The sequence below is a fragment of the Tamandua tetradactyla genome, chromosome 2 (assembly GCF_023851605.1).
Source record: "Tamandua tetradactyla isolate mTamTet1 chromosome 2, mTamTet1.pri, whole genome shotgun sequence".
Lineage (NCBI taxonomy): Eukaryota > Metazoa > Chordata > Mammalia > Pilosa > Myrmecophagidae > Tamandua > Tamandua tetradactyla.
The window spans coordinates 198,943,454-198,957,986 of NC_135328.1; the positions used below are offsets into that span (position 1 = coordinate 198,943,454).

At 48.1% G+C, this 14,533-nt stretch overlaps 1 protein-coding gene across 15 annotated transcripts in view; it reads right to left on the minus strand.

The window, feature by feature from the left end:
- Positions 1-6,615: 6,615 nt before the first annotated feature.
- Positions 6,616-14,533, minus strand: part of WDTC1 (WD and tetratricopeptide repeats 1) — a 123,526-nt gene continuing 115,608 nt past the window's right edge. For 14 of the 15 annotated variants that reach the window (XM_077150688.1, XM_077150679.1, XM_077150687.1 and 11 more), the window contains 4 exons: positions 12,441-12,676; positions 10,710-10,887; positions 9,605-9,797; positions 6,616-8,574 (listed from right to left, as the gene is read on the minus strand). In XM_077150688.1, the coding sequence (XP_077006803.1) occupies positions 8,377-8,574; positions 9,605-9,797; positions 10,710-10,887; positions 12,441-12,676 (805 nt within the window). In that variant the 3' untranslated portion in view covers positions 6,616-8,376. The remainder of the gene's footprint in view (positions 8,575-9,604; positions 9,798-10,709; positions 10,888-12,440; positions 12,677-14,533) is intronic. The other variant, XM_077150690.1, reaches the window with a different exon arrangement.

Below are 14,533 nucleotides of genomic sequence, written 5' to 3' on the forward strand. Positions count from 1 at the left end.
GGAATGCTGCAGGAGCTATTTGTTGACCATAGACGATCTCTTTTAAGGGCTCCAGGGCAGAATCACTTCAATCAATAATCCAGGGAAGCAGGGCTGAGCCAGGGACGATAACAGCCGTGTGCTTGTGTGTGTGGCTTGTGGGAGGGCAGTGTCCTCTCTTCAGCAACCTTCTGCTCAGCTCCCTCATTACTGCCATCATTACCTGCTCTGGCTCCTGGAGATTGGGCCTCTCTCCATTAAGCCCTAAATTGTCTTTCAAGATGTGGAGGAGATCCATGGGCCAATACAATGCAAAAAACCAGTTGAGAACAGACCCTCTGATCCTTTAGATATCAAAGTTCACAAAACCACTTCCTTTTCCACCCCATTTTATGGATGGGCAAACTTGCCTAAGATCACAGAAAGCAGAGCTAGGATTAGAGTCTAAGTCTTCTATTTGGGAGTGGGCATTAAAATATAATGATTAAACTTGTGGCCTCTGGAGACAAGTGGCTGTAATACCCTAGGGAAGAAACCAAACCTGTCAGGGCATCAGTTCCTCATCTCTCAAATGGGAAATAATAATTCACATCTTGTAGGTTCTTGTGAGGTTTGATAGGCTACACTTGAACAACATTTGACCCATAGTAAACACTCAGTATTAGCTATTATAGCAGTGAAAACCATGTCACAATTGTAGGACCCTTAACCACTTAAAAAAGCACTTTCTTAAAATAATTTTTTAAATAGAAGTTGTAGGTTTTCAGAAAACTCATGCAGAAAATACAGAGTTCCCACATACCTCCCTCACACACTTTGCATCGGTGTGGTACCTGTTACAACCGAAGACTATTATTTTCATTGTACTACTATAGTCCACAGGCTCTAGGACACCAAGGTTCATGTTTGTGTTGTACAGTCCTATGCGGTTGTTTTAATTTTTATTTAGTGGCATATATACAATGTAAAAATTTCCTTCTTAACCACATTCAAATATTTCATTCAGTGCTGTTAATAATATTCATCATGTTCTACTATCACTACCACCACCCATGACCCAAACTCTTCTACCACCCCAAACAGAATTCTGTACCAATTAATCATTAACTTCCCTTTACCTATCCCTGGTAACCAGTACTCATTTTCTGACGCTACGAATTTGTTTAATCTAATTATTTCATATCAGTAAGCTCATACAATATTTGTCCTTTTGTGTCTGACTTGTTTCACTGATCAAGATGTCTCTAAGGTTCATCCATGTTATTGCAGGAATCAGAACTTCATTCCTTTTTTACAGTTGAGTAATACTCCACTGTATGTATATACCACAATTTGCTTATCCATTCATCTGTTGATTGGACACTTGGGTTGCTTCCATCTTTGACAACTGTGAATAATGCTGTTAGGAACATCGGTGTGAATATACGTGTTTGAGTCCCTGCCTTCCATTCTTTAGGGTACATACTTAGCCAGGTCAGATGGCAATTCTATACTTAACTTTCAAAGGAGCTGCCAACTGCTTTCTATAGCAGCAGGACCATTTTACATTCCCACTGGCAATGTATGAGTGTTCCTATTTCTTCACATCCTCTTGACACTTGTAGTTGTTTTTTTTAAAATAATAGCCATTCTAGTGGGGTGAAATGTTATCTCACTGTGGTTTCGATTTGCATTTCCCTAATGGCGAAGGATGTTGAGCATCTTCTTATGCGCTTTTTGGCCATTTGGAGGAATGTCTATTCAAGTCTTTTACCATTTCTTAATTGGGTGGTCTCTCCTTTCGTGGTTGAGTTGTAGGATTTCTTTACATATTCTGGACATTAAACCCTTATTGGAAATGTGGCTTCCAAATACTTTTTCCCATTCTGTATGTCGTCTTTAATTTCATGATGAAGTCCTTTGATGCACAAAAATTTTTATTATTCATCTATTTCTTTTGTTGTCATTTGTTAAAAAGTACTTTGATGCACATCTCACTATGATTTGGAGTCTCACTGTAATGCAATGAGGTAACCAGAGCAGGTATGATGACACCCATTTTACAAATGAGGAAAATGAACCCAGGTTCAGGGACTTGCCTGATATCTAGGTACATTGTAAGTTGGAGTTCTGATCCCAATGACCCACAGAGTGATAACTCTGAGACCAGCCTGAGAGTCTATAAATCACCAGAAGATGGTGCAAACTATAGACTCATTTGGACCAGGATCTGTTTTACATAACAAAAAAGACATGGGTCAGGTGCAGGATAGAGAAGAACAAGGCAGAAGAGCTCATGCCTGCCATCAGGCCCATCAGAATGCTTTCTCCTGCTGCCTCTCCTGCCAGACATGCTCGTTTCTCTAGGCCCGGTACATGGTGGGACACTCAGTAAATAACTGCATAGTGTACCTGGGAGGAAACGCAGTTTCAAAATGAAATTCAATATTCAGGGACCATACCCAACCCCAGTATTCACTATGCCACATCCTCCAGATAATCTGGAAGCTCCAGGAAGACAGAGAACTTTGTTCTGTGCATTTTCATTAATAGTGTCCAGTTCTGTGTCCGGTACATAGAAGGAGCTCAAAAAGTATCATGATTTGTTAACTTATAAGAAAATGATTTTTAAAGAATTGAACCTAGGAGTCAGAGATCAGGGATCCACTCCTATTTTGCCTCTAAATCACTGGGGGTCCTTTGGCAAGTCCATAGCTTTTTTCTGCCCCTTTCTGGAACTCTGTTTCTTTACTTGTACAGTGCGGAGATAGGGCTCTATCAGTGGTTCTCCACTCGGGCTGCACAGTAGAATGAACCTACAAGGCCTTAAAATAATGGATACCTGGGTCCCACTCCAGACCAACAAAAACAATCTCTGGGGGGGGGGGGGCACTGGTAGCTTTTAAAGCATCCTAGATGACTCCAATGTATATTCAGGGCTGAGAACCTCTGAACCAGATGATCTCTCGTTGCACTTTTTTTTGCATGGCCAGGCACCAGGAATCAAACCCGGTTTTCCGGCATGGCAGGTGAGAATTCTACTTGCTGAGCCACTATGGCCCACCCTCTCTCATTACCTTTTAAGTTCTGCAAACTGTTTTGGCATGCTCCTAAGCATAGAGACAGGTGGCAGGCCTCCTGGGGCCACACCTGCCCACCACAAACACAGGGGTCCCAAGTTATGTCTATTTTGCCATACCATCACTGTGTGAGCTTATTTGAACCCCACCCTTTCTGTCAGCAAGACTAGTGAGGGCTTTGGATGAATCTTAGATGTGAAAGCACTTCCTAGCTGGAATCACACAGCACATAGCCTTTTCAGTATGGCTTTTTTCGCTAAGCAAAATGCACTTAAGTTTCTTCCAAGTCTTTTCTTGGCTTGATGGCTCATTTTTTTTATCGCTGGATAATACCCCATTATGTGGATGGACCAGAGTTTATCCTTTCACCTTTTGAAGGACAGGTTCTTAGTTGCTTTCAGTTTTTGGCAATTATGAATATACCATAAACATTCGTGTACAGGTTTTTGCATGGATATAAGTTTTCAACTCATTTGGGTAAATTACACCTATGAGGATGATTGTTGGGTCATATATAGTGAGAGTGTTTATTAGCTTTGTAAGAAACTGCAAACTGTTTTTCCAAAGTGGCTGTCCCATTTTGCATTCCCCTCAGCAATGAATGAGAGTTGTTGCTCCACATCCTTGCCAGCGTTTGGTGTTTAGGTGCATTGTGGTTTTAAATTTGCAATTCCCTAATGATATAATGTTGAGCATCACTTTCATGTGCTTATTTGCCATCTTTAGATCTTCTTTGGTGAGATGTCTGTTTAGATTAGATAATATATAAGCCCAACTTTTAAATTGGGCTGTTAGTTTCTTATTGTTGAGATTTAAGAGTTCTTTGTATATTTTGAAATCAAGTACTTTATCAGATATGTGTTTTGCATATATTTTCTTCTGGTCTGTGGCTTGTCTTTTCATTTTAACAGTATCTTTCACAGAGCAGAAGTTTTTCATTTTATTGAAGTTCAACTTAATTTTTTCTTTCATGAACTGTGCCTTTGGTATTACATCTAAAAACTCTTCACCAAATCCAAGGTCACCTAGATTTTCACCTATGTTATCTTCTAGGATTTATAGTTTTGTGTGTTTACATTTAGGTTTATGATCCATTTTGAGTTAATTTTCTAGTGAACAGCGTAAAGTCTGTGTCTAAATTAATCTTTTCCACATGGCTGTCCAGTGTTCCAGCATTATTTGTTGCACACTGTCCTTTCTCATGTTGAATTGCCTTTGCTCCTTTGTCAAACATCAGTTGACTGTATTTGTGTAGGTGTGTTTCTGGCTGTTTGTTCTGTTCCATTGATCTATTTGTGTATTCTTTTGCCAATACTACACTGCCTTGATGATTGAGGCCTCAGAGTAAGTTTTGAAATCGTGTGGTGTCAATACTACTTTGTTCTTCTTCAGTATTGTGTTGGCCATTTGGGTCTTTTGCCTTTCCATATAAATTTTAGGAATCAGTTTAATGATACAAAAAAATAACTTGCTGAGATACTGATTGGGATCACATTGAACCTATAAAGTTGGGAAGGACTCACATCTTAACTAAATTGAGCCTTCTGGTCCTTGAGCATAGCATATCTCTCCATCTGTTTTGATCTCTGATTTTTTTCATAGCATTTTTTAATTTTCCTCATATAGATCTTCTACATGTTTTATTAGATCTATTCTTACGTTCCTTATTATTTTTGTGTGTGTGCTGCTAACGAAGGGACGAATTAGTGGAGCACAAGGGATTTTTTTAGGGCAGTGAAACTATTCTGTATAACATGGTAATGGTGTATACATGACATTATGAATTATGGGTCAAAACCCACAAAACTGTATAAAGAGAGTGAACCTTAATGTTAATTATGGACTTCAGTTAGTAATGATGCATCAATATTGGCTCATCAGTTATAACAAATGTGTACCACACAATGCAAGATGTTAGTAACAGAGGAAACTGAGCAGGAATAAAGAGGGATATATAAGTCAATGTACCATCTGCTCAATTTTCTGTAAACCTAAAATTGCTCTAAAAAATAGTCTATTAATTAAAAAAGAAAAAAAATGAGAACTAGCTTCATCCCTGGAGGTCTTCTAATGGCACTTCTTTGTCTACAGGATCAGGCCCATGGTCTCTCACCAAGCGCAAGAAGTCTTCCATAATCTGACTGCCTTTCCAGCCCCGGGCCACTCCACCCCTACAGTCCAGCCAAAAGGAATCGCTCAAGGTCCCTGGGAATGTGGGACTTTGTGCACACCACTCCCTTGGCCTGGAACATTGTCTCTCCCTTGTCTGGTTTGGAAATTTCTCGAAGGAGCTTTTGTAGACTTCTGTTTGGGAACATGGAGGAATAATGCCAGCCCACAGAACCTGTTTCATAGCACCACCTATTTTGCTTCTGGCAGGACCTCTTTCCTGTCTGTCTCTTGCATGAAACAGCATACCCTGTTGGCCCCAGTTTTGCTCTTTCCAAATGTACAAACAAAAGAATCACAAAATTTCAGTAGTGAAACTACAGTTTCCAAACTGTGCATCAAGGCACCCTAGGGTGCACAGCAAATTCAAGGGGGAGCACAGTAGGATATTTTAAATTTGATACTCAGCATCTGTTGGCTACTGAGAGAACAACTAGCTTAAGGCAGTTCACACTTTGTTACATTCCTTTTGATTAGGCCATCTTTGGAAAGCCGGGTGTTTGGCGGTTTCTGTGAGCAAAGCCAAGTGAAAGTCAATGTGGAAGAGAAATGAGGATGGCAGTGTCCATCCTGATTTGAAACTTTGAGAAGTTGTATGGTGTCCAAACAGGTGGACAGATCCCATTATAGTAAGTAATTATAAGAATTATAATAGTTATGTAAGAATTAAATAAAAAATCACTTCTTCCTATTTCTGTGTATTTTTTTCAAATGATGACTAACTTTTTAGGACATAAACACTTATTAAGTGTCTGGACTTCACTTAATAAATGGAACCGTGAGGTACTTCTTTTGGCTTGAAGACTCCATGAAAAAAATTACACTAAGCATGCTGTGAGCCGAGCAGACTTGGGAAACCTCTAGTCTAGTCTGAGAGATCATCTAATCCTGGGCACAAACTGCAGGTTGTGAAATCAATGCAGTGGATCACAACCAGTATTTCTTTTCCCTAATAAATCAGAATGGTAAACAGAGCACATCACATGTAGCAAGGGTACGTATTATACAAAGCTTTTGTTCACTATGTATATACAAATGAGCATGTGTATCTTGGGCCACAGTGTAAAACATATATTGCCTGGGTTGTGGGGAAAAAAAGTGTGAAAAGAAAAGCAACTGAGAGTCTAAGTCCTTATTTTACAGATGAGAAAATGGGCCTGGAGAATGAAAGCTGATTATTGCGAATCACAGCTATCTGTGCTGAGCTCTGTCCTTGGCCCTGCCCGGCTGGGTGGGCACTGCTCACAATGACCCTCAAAGCAGACCTCATTCTCAAGGTCATCGAGCTAAAACGGTGAGGTGGCAGCCGATCTCACGCTGCGTGGAGCAGAGCAGCGTTCTCAAGGCCAGGTACCCCCACTTTGGTCCCAAGACCCATTTGCACCCCACAAATGCCACCAGCCACACCTAGAACAAAACGGTTTTAATCAATTGCGTCACCCTCACTCTCCTGGGAGCGGAGCAACAAAAAGGCTCGGCTCCTGCCCCCAGAGGACAGTAAGGCTTATGTGTCTCTCCACACTGCAGGGCCCAGGCTGGGCGGCAGGCAGGAGGCAGGGAGGGAGGGAGGCAGGGAGGGAGAGAGGAAATGGCGGGTGGCTCACACACAGGAAAGCTAAGGGGCCCCCGCTGGTCCTTGGGCCCCAGGGCCTAGCCCCACTACTCCCGCTCTCCCCTCCTTGGCTAGAGAAAGGTCATGGAGAAGAGACAGGGGAGCAAGTCCCAGCAGCAGGAGCAGCAGCAGCAGCTGTTTCCTTCACCAATAAATATACTTCTTTACCAAGCAGGAAGAGGGGGTGGGAAGAGGACTGGGGTGAGGAAGGGGGAGAAGCTGCCACCTGTGTTGTGTTGCTGAGATTAAAGCAATAACGAGATGGTGCCAGACCCCCCACCACTACCCTCACACTCCCCCCCACCCCACCCCCTTCTTAAAACTGTGAAAAAGCTTTTAACATGGCCCTCCTGTCTCCAGGGCTGCTCTGAAGCCTGACTGAGAGGAGGCACCTGGCAGAGACAGGGGCTGAGGGGATGAGAGAGAAGGGAGGCTGTTTTTCCCCAGAGGCTGCAGCTGGAGGGCTGGAGCCAAGTAAGCAACTGAGGGGGAGGGGGAGGGATGAACCAACTACCAGGAGCAGCTCCAGAGCCAAGAGCCAGGGCAGGAGAGGGAAAGGGAGGCTTGGTGAGTGATGGGGTGACTGCTGCATCCAGTGTAAAGCTTGGGGCCGCTGGGGAAGGACTTTCCCATCTGAGTGGCTCAGGGGCCCACCCCCCTCCCCCCAGAGCAGCAGGGGGCAGAGAAAAGCCATCACTTCTTTGGTCTTTGTGGCGGCTCAGCAGGAGGGATGGGAGGGAGGGCAGATTGGGCAGGGCAGGGCAGGGCCCCTAGCAAGGAGGAGGCCTGGCTGGGAGCTCTGGCAGAAAGGTCACAGTGAGGCCGAGGAGCGCCCGAGATGAGAATGGCCACAGAGCAGAAGGGCAGGCATGGTACATGGGGTATGGTGGGATGCCCCTCCCTCTGCTAGGGCCCTGGGGAAAGGCTGGGCCCCAAGAGGTGGCCAGTGAGGGCAGGTGCAGTGCCCAGAGCCAGTGCCTGGAACAGGGCGAGGATGCTCTGCTGAGAGCAGGGCTGGTGACATGGCCTTGCCCTCGGCCTTTTGCTGCCACCCTGCATCGGTGGCTCTGGAGGGAGGGTGGGACTCCATCCCTTTTTAGGACCTTCCCGGAAGACCACAAGGGAACTAGGCTTGTGAGCCAGGGAGGAAGAATGGCAACAGGCCAAGGCTAGCCCTTACCGACCGGGAATTCTACTGCTCTTCCTATTGCCAACTGAAGGGCATGACGGTCCTTGAAGGCTTCAGCCTTGCCCACTCGTCCGGAGGCAGAGGGGTTTTGAGTCGGGCTGAGCCCTCCAGGGACATGGAAGCAGGAGGTGGGGGCCATCCTGCCCTTCTGCTTAGGGCTGAGGACAGTCAAGGGGCACCAGCCCAAGAGTCTGAAAGCCAGCAAGTTGTAGCAACCTCTACCCCAATTCCAAACCAACAAACAAAACAGTGGAAATGAATAAATGCGGGTGGGGTGGGGGAGACAAACCAAAACAGAACCCACCGACCACCCGCCCAGGCCGGAGGGTCTAGCCAGTTGCAGGGGCTGGGGACTAGGGGCAGGAGGTCTAGCTGGGCCGGCACTGCACCTGGCCCTCGGAGCTGTCCTCGTCGTCGGAGGCCCCGGCGCCCCCACTGCTCAGGCCTGTGATCCGGTAGCCCATGTTGAGCAGCATCACCTCCAGCGGGTCTGCATTCATGCGCCGTTGGTTGGCCTGAGAGGCACCCTCCATGTCCTCCACAACGCGGCCTGTGAGGTCTTCACTCTAGGGGGAGGTGGAGGCTCAGGATGGGGGACACCAGTATAAATGGGGGGGGGGGGGCACACGCACTGGGTTGTATGTGTAAGGGGGACCCTCAGACTGACCTACATGTATGGAGGAGGATGCACCACACTGGGTGGCCTACACACAAGGGAGCGCACACACAATGGGACAGTTGGAGGCATGTGTGCCGAGGGGCACGCACACACCGGGATACACGGGGGTGATGCCACTCTGCTCTGTACTGCTGCCACCCTCAAACCCAACAACCCTTTACTTTTTTTCCTCTCCCCACAGGGGAGGGTCCTGCAGGGTTCTCTCTTTGAAAGTCATAGCAATTTACCTCTGGAATCAGACAGATACACCACTTCACTTTTGTTTTGCCAGCTGGGAAGGAGACCATGGGTTGCCCACCTACTCCACTGGGAGTAGATGGGACCACACTGTCCTGAGTGCCCCAGTGGGCAGGATGCTTCTTTAATCCTCACAGCAACCTCTCGGGGTGTGCTGTCCTTTCCATTCCCAGTGCACAGCTGATAACAACCTGGGTGAGGGAGTCCCTCAGGTAGCGAGTGAAAGGGCTGGATTCAAACTTGGGTCTGCCAGGCTCCAAAGCCAGAATATTTCCCAAATGACCACTCCATACTGGTATATAAACAGAAAGGTACTCAGGGACTCCCTTCTCAGAAGGTGGTGCTGAAGCTGGTCTGGTTTCCTTCTGTGTCCTCCTATACCCCTTGTCTTTGGTCATTGTTTCCTGTATGTGGGTCTTGTCTTTACAGCCAACTCAAGGATGTGCTCCCAGGGAGCAGGAGCCTACTCTTACTCCTGGAATTACACACTGCTTTTGAGCTTCCAGAACCTAATGGCTTCTACCTTGACCCAGCCCTGGCCCTAGAGTAGAAGCACACTCATTCTAGCAGCTTCTGGTCTCTGCATAACTCATCTGCCTTCCCAGTCCTCATGAGCCCAGCTGGAAAAGCTCCTCTTCTTCTCCCTGCTGGGCTTCCACCACCTCGCCCCACACTCTCACCTCTGGTCGGGGGTTCCAGAGTCGTACAACAGGATCGATTCCGCTGGTGGCCAGGAAGCAGTAGCTGGGGTGTGGCTGCAGGCAGTTGACAATGGACTCATCTCCCTGGAGCACGCGGACCAGGTTGGTGGTCTCCTTTTCCCAGATGAAGAAGGAGCCATCGTCAGAGCCACTGACGATGTATTGAGCGTTGCTGGCGGGGGGGCAAAGGGCAGGGAGGTCAGGTGGGGTACTGCCCTGCAGCCTCAGGTAGAAGCTGCATAGCTTAGGGCAGGGGAAAACAGGGAAATCTGGAGGCACACAGGCCCCCTTGCTCTGGGGTCTTCGCTTGATGCAGAACTCCTATGCACATGATAAACCTCTCCATTCTGCAGAGTCCTGTGCAGTGTTCAATCCCCTTCTCTTAAACCTAGGGTCAGGGACCACCTGAGTCCTTTGAGATACTCTCCCTCAAAGTACACCTGTTTGGGTGCCAGGTTCAGGTTTACATCTCTTTGGCCTCTGAGAGCAGACTCATGTAAACCTTCCCTGAACAGTCCTAACCTTCCTGGATCCAGGACCCCGAATTCTGCAGCACATCTGCCCTTCACACAGTTGACCTTTAGAGGGCCCTTGAAGGAGAGAGTATCAATTCATGTTCATGTGTCTCACCTACACAAAGAAAGTGCAAACAGCTATAGAGCAGGGTTGGGGATGATAGTGTTCGAGACACAGGCTAAACCGTCAGTACCCAGGGTACAGTTTCTTGTCAAGATTCCCAGCCTCTGAGGGCTCTTGCCTCATACCCCTATCAGAGGAGGCACCAAGAATCCAGTTAAAGAAACCAAGCTCTGGCATTTGGAGATAGAGAGAGGAGGTAGGGGGTTGGTAAAGGAATAGTCTAGGCACTGTGCTGGATTCTTTACTTTGCATTATGGCCCCATGAATGAGTATGGCTGGTTTCATTTTACAGATGAAGAACCTGAGGCTGACAGAGGTGAAGTTATTTGCCCAAGGTGCAGAGGCAGAGCTGAGATTTGAGACTCTTGTAAAAGGATATGCTCCCTTGCCCCCAACCTCCTGCTACCAATTGGGCTGTACCCTCCTCTTCTCCAGGGCTTCGGACCTGCCAAAGAAATTGGCCTCCTTGATGTCCGTGGTGGTATTGCAGTGGCCACAGTAGCGGAACTGGTAATCGTAGCTTCGCTCCCGCAGCACCATCTCATCCTCTGAGATAGAGTCCTTGCGGCTGGTGCTGCGAAGGCGGACTGGGCCGCTGCCACCACCGGCTCCCTTCTTCTCCTCTGGGGGCAGAGATCAAGGAAAGATGAGACCTCCTAACCCTCTCCTTCCCACCCTCCTTTTCCCAACCATGGCCCTGTTTTCAGCCCAAGCACCAGCAATGTCCAATTACTTGCCTCTACCCCTACCCTGGACAACTGAGAAAAAGTTATGGGGAAGAAAAATCTTTGGCTCTAGCCCCTGAGGATGTTCAAGAGGAGGCCTTTGATGCCAGGAGGGCCTTGGCTCAGGTGCCTGAGTAAAGGCCCAGAAGCCCCAAGGAGGTACAGGCCCAATACCTATTTCTGTGCAGATGAGAGGCAGGGGAGGAATTAGCAAAGGAGCCTTGAATGAGTGATTTTTCCTAAATGGGTTCATGGTTTTTATGGCAGGAAGGTCTTAGGTGTTACTTTCTGGAAGACAAGTTATCATGGATCACAACTGCAGTGCTGACTGGTTAAGTGACATGGATAAAAATCACACCAGCCTTCTCAGTTCCTTAAAAGTGTCTTGTTCCTGCCTGCTTCAGGGTCTCTGCATATGCTGGTCCCTCTGCCAGGAACTCTATCTCTCACAGCCACACTTTCTATCTATTAACTCTTCCTCCTCATCCTTCAGACCTCAGTTTAAATGTCTCTTCCTCAAGAACCCCAGGCTACCATCAACCCTTCCCCTGCACTCTTGGACTGTCTCCAGATTCCATAACACTCACCACAAGCTGCTGCTTCTTTACCACTTGGTTCTTTCACTAGGCTGTAACTGTAAACTCATGAACACAAACGTCACATCTGACTTGCTCACAGCTGTGTTTGGGGACCTAGCACAGTGCCTGGCACATGGTCGGTGCCTGATAACTATTCATTAGACAAATTAATCACTCACATGGTTCGTAAAATGCAAAGGAGAGAGATGAGGAACCAAGTCTGCCTCCAAAGAGCTCCACTTTTGTGTTTACAGACCACACTGCAATTACCCAGCTCTCTCTAACTACTGAGGTGAGCTCAGGAGGGCTCTTTATGCATTCTGTGCAGGTAAGCCAGCAGGTTCAGAGAGAATGTGCTTTGCCCAAGGTCACAGTTACCACATGATAGAGCTGAGATTAAAACTTGAGATTCCATATCCCATGTCCAGGGCATCTGCACTGCCCTGTGCTGCAGCCTCTGTCATACCTATGGAAACTGGAATAAGCTCAGTAGCCAACTGCTGCCCCTACTCAGATGCCCTAGCGGAGTGGCCGAGGCCCCATCTGTGAGGGGGTGAGAATGCCCAGTAGGAACCTACATGGCCTGTTTGGGCTCAGCTTACTACTGTCCTGAGTCCCAGGCCCTACACTAGGTGCTTTAAACATGCTATTGTTAATCCTCAATAGAATCTCTGAATGGGAGGAGCTACAGTTTCCACTTTTCAGAAGAAAAAACTAAGTCTCAGAGAAACCAAGTGACTGACTGTCGCAAGGTCACATGTTTTCTGTCTGAATCAGTACCTGAACCCAGGGCTCTCTGATCCTAGAACACGTCTTTTCCAGAATATCATGCAGCACCTCAAACAGAGCGTCAGCAACCCCTCTTCCACTTACCACCTTCATTTTTGGAGAAGAGGGCGGCTGTGATGTCGCGGCCTAATGCATCACAAGCACTGCTGTGGGCCTGCTCCGGGAACTTCCCTTTGAAGTCGTCCAGGCATTCCAGGGCCTCCGCCACATACTTGAGCTCAAAGAGGCAGCGGGCCAGGCGGAAGTGTGCCTTCAGGTGGCACGGGTTTAGGGAGATAGCCTTGAGGCAGTCCCTCAGGGCATCGTAATGGTCACCGTCCCTGGGAAAGAGGAGGAGCTGGCTTGGAGATAGGGCCATGTGACAAGCAAGGGGTCTCCCCTCAGTCTCCTCCCCTTCCTGTGACTACACCAGCCCACCTCTGATTGTTCACAGGGTGAGACACACGTCCCTAGTGAAATGTGGAAGGAGGGGACTTGGGGATGGAGAGCATCCTGCTTGGCCTTGGCCTCCCTCCCCAGGAGGAAGAACATGTTAAGGAGTCAGGAATCCAATCTTGAGGTATTGGGGAGGCGTGGCAAACAAAACAAAACAAAATAAAACAACAGTATCAGGATGCCCTCTGCTGGGCACAGAATGCAACTGCGTACCCGCTCGCCCCAGGCACCCGCAGCTCTGCAGCAGAAGGCTGGGCATTTTGCCCACCTCAGGCTCCCTAAGCCCTTCTTTTCTCTTCTTCCATCCACCTTCTCCAATGCCCCCGACTGGCCTTCAAAGCCATGTCTGAGGCAGGGGGCCCTCAAGGACAGTCCTGTGGTTTGGGGAAGCCAGAAGTGCCAGGCTGAGGATTCAAGGTCTGACCAGCAGGCAGCAAACCGTCAGCCAGGCCCCCCTCTGTCCTGGCTGATGGATCTATAGCAGCTGTGGCCTCTCCCTCCTGGGGCTGGAGGATGGGGCCTGACAGTCTGGCAGAGTCAGCTCTTTGGAAACTGATGGCAAGTATGTGTGTGTGTCTGTGTGTGCGTGTGCACGTGTGCCTGCCAGGGGCTCCAAATTGTCCCCACTCACTTCTCTAGCCTCAAGAAGGAAGAACAGATGAAGGGAAGTGGAAATGTTCTTTTGGGGGGAGGATGTGGAGAGGAGGTCAAAGGAGAAGCTCCTCCTTCTCCCGCACTGTGCACAGACCATACACACCAGCACCCCAGGCTCACCTCTCATCTGGAGAGCCAGATGGGTCATAAGAGTCACTTCTTTGGAAGTTTTTTTTTTTTTTTTCCCCTTGCAGAGCTGGGAGTGGGAGCCGGTACCAAGTAGTACACCCTAAAGCTGGTGGTACCTCCACCAGAGGCACAGTTTACAACTCTCCTGCACATGGCCGAAGTAGACCCAGCTTGGGAAATTTCCTACAACACTCAGAAGGCACAGAGCTGCTTCGATGGCAGGACCTGTGTCAGAATCAGTGGCTGTGATAAAGGAGGAGGTGCTGCCTGGAAACCCAATTACCACCTGCAAGGTGCCCCTCAGACCTCCTGGGGGGAGGGAGCCAGACCAGAGACCAGCCAGAAGCCAGGGGATGGTAGTCCCCACTGTGTTCAGGAGCAGATGGCAGTCTTGGGGAGAATGAACTATGACAGAGTGTGACATTCTAGGGGTCACAGGCAGGCATGTTAGGACAGGGAGAGAGTAGGCTTGCCCCAGGGCTCACCTATCCTAAACCCACCACCAGATCGATCTCCCGGAAAGGACAGCACTCGTTGCATCCCTCTCCTACTCAAAACTCTTCAGTAGCTGCCCATCATCCACTGAATTGAGGCCAAATGCCTTTTTCTGCATTCCAAGCCCTTCCCAGGCCAGCCCCAGGCTACCTCACAGACTTATCTCCTGCCAGTCCCTTCCCGAACCCTCTGCTCCTGCCAAATGGATTTGTTGTTCTGCAAACAAGCTCTTCAGTCAGTCCCCCACCCCCATGCCTTTGTTCACACCATTTCATCTCCCTGGAATGTCCTTTCCCCACACTCCTCCCCTCCCCTCCATCTCCTTGTCAAAGCCTGCCTACACTTAAAGCCCATTCAGACACCATATCTTCCTGATGCTTCCCTGGTTCCCAGCTAAAGTGACCCAACTTTCTCGAAGTCCACAGTGCTACACCCAAACCATCCACAAAATTTACTCCTTCCTG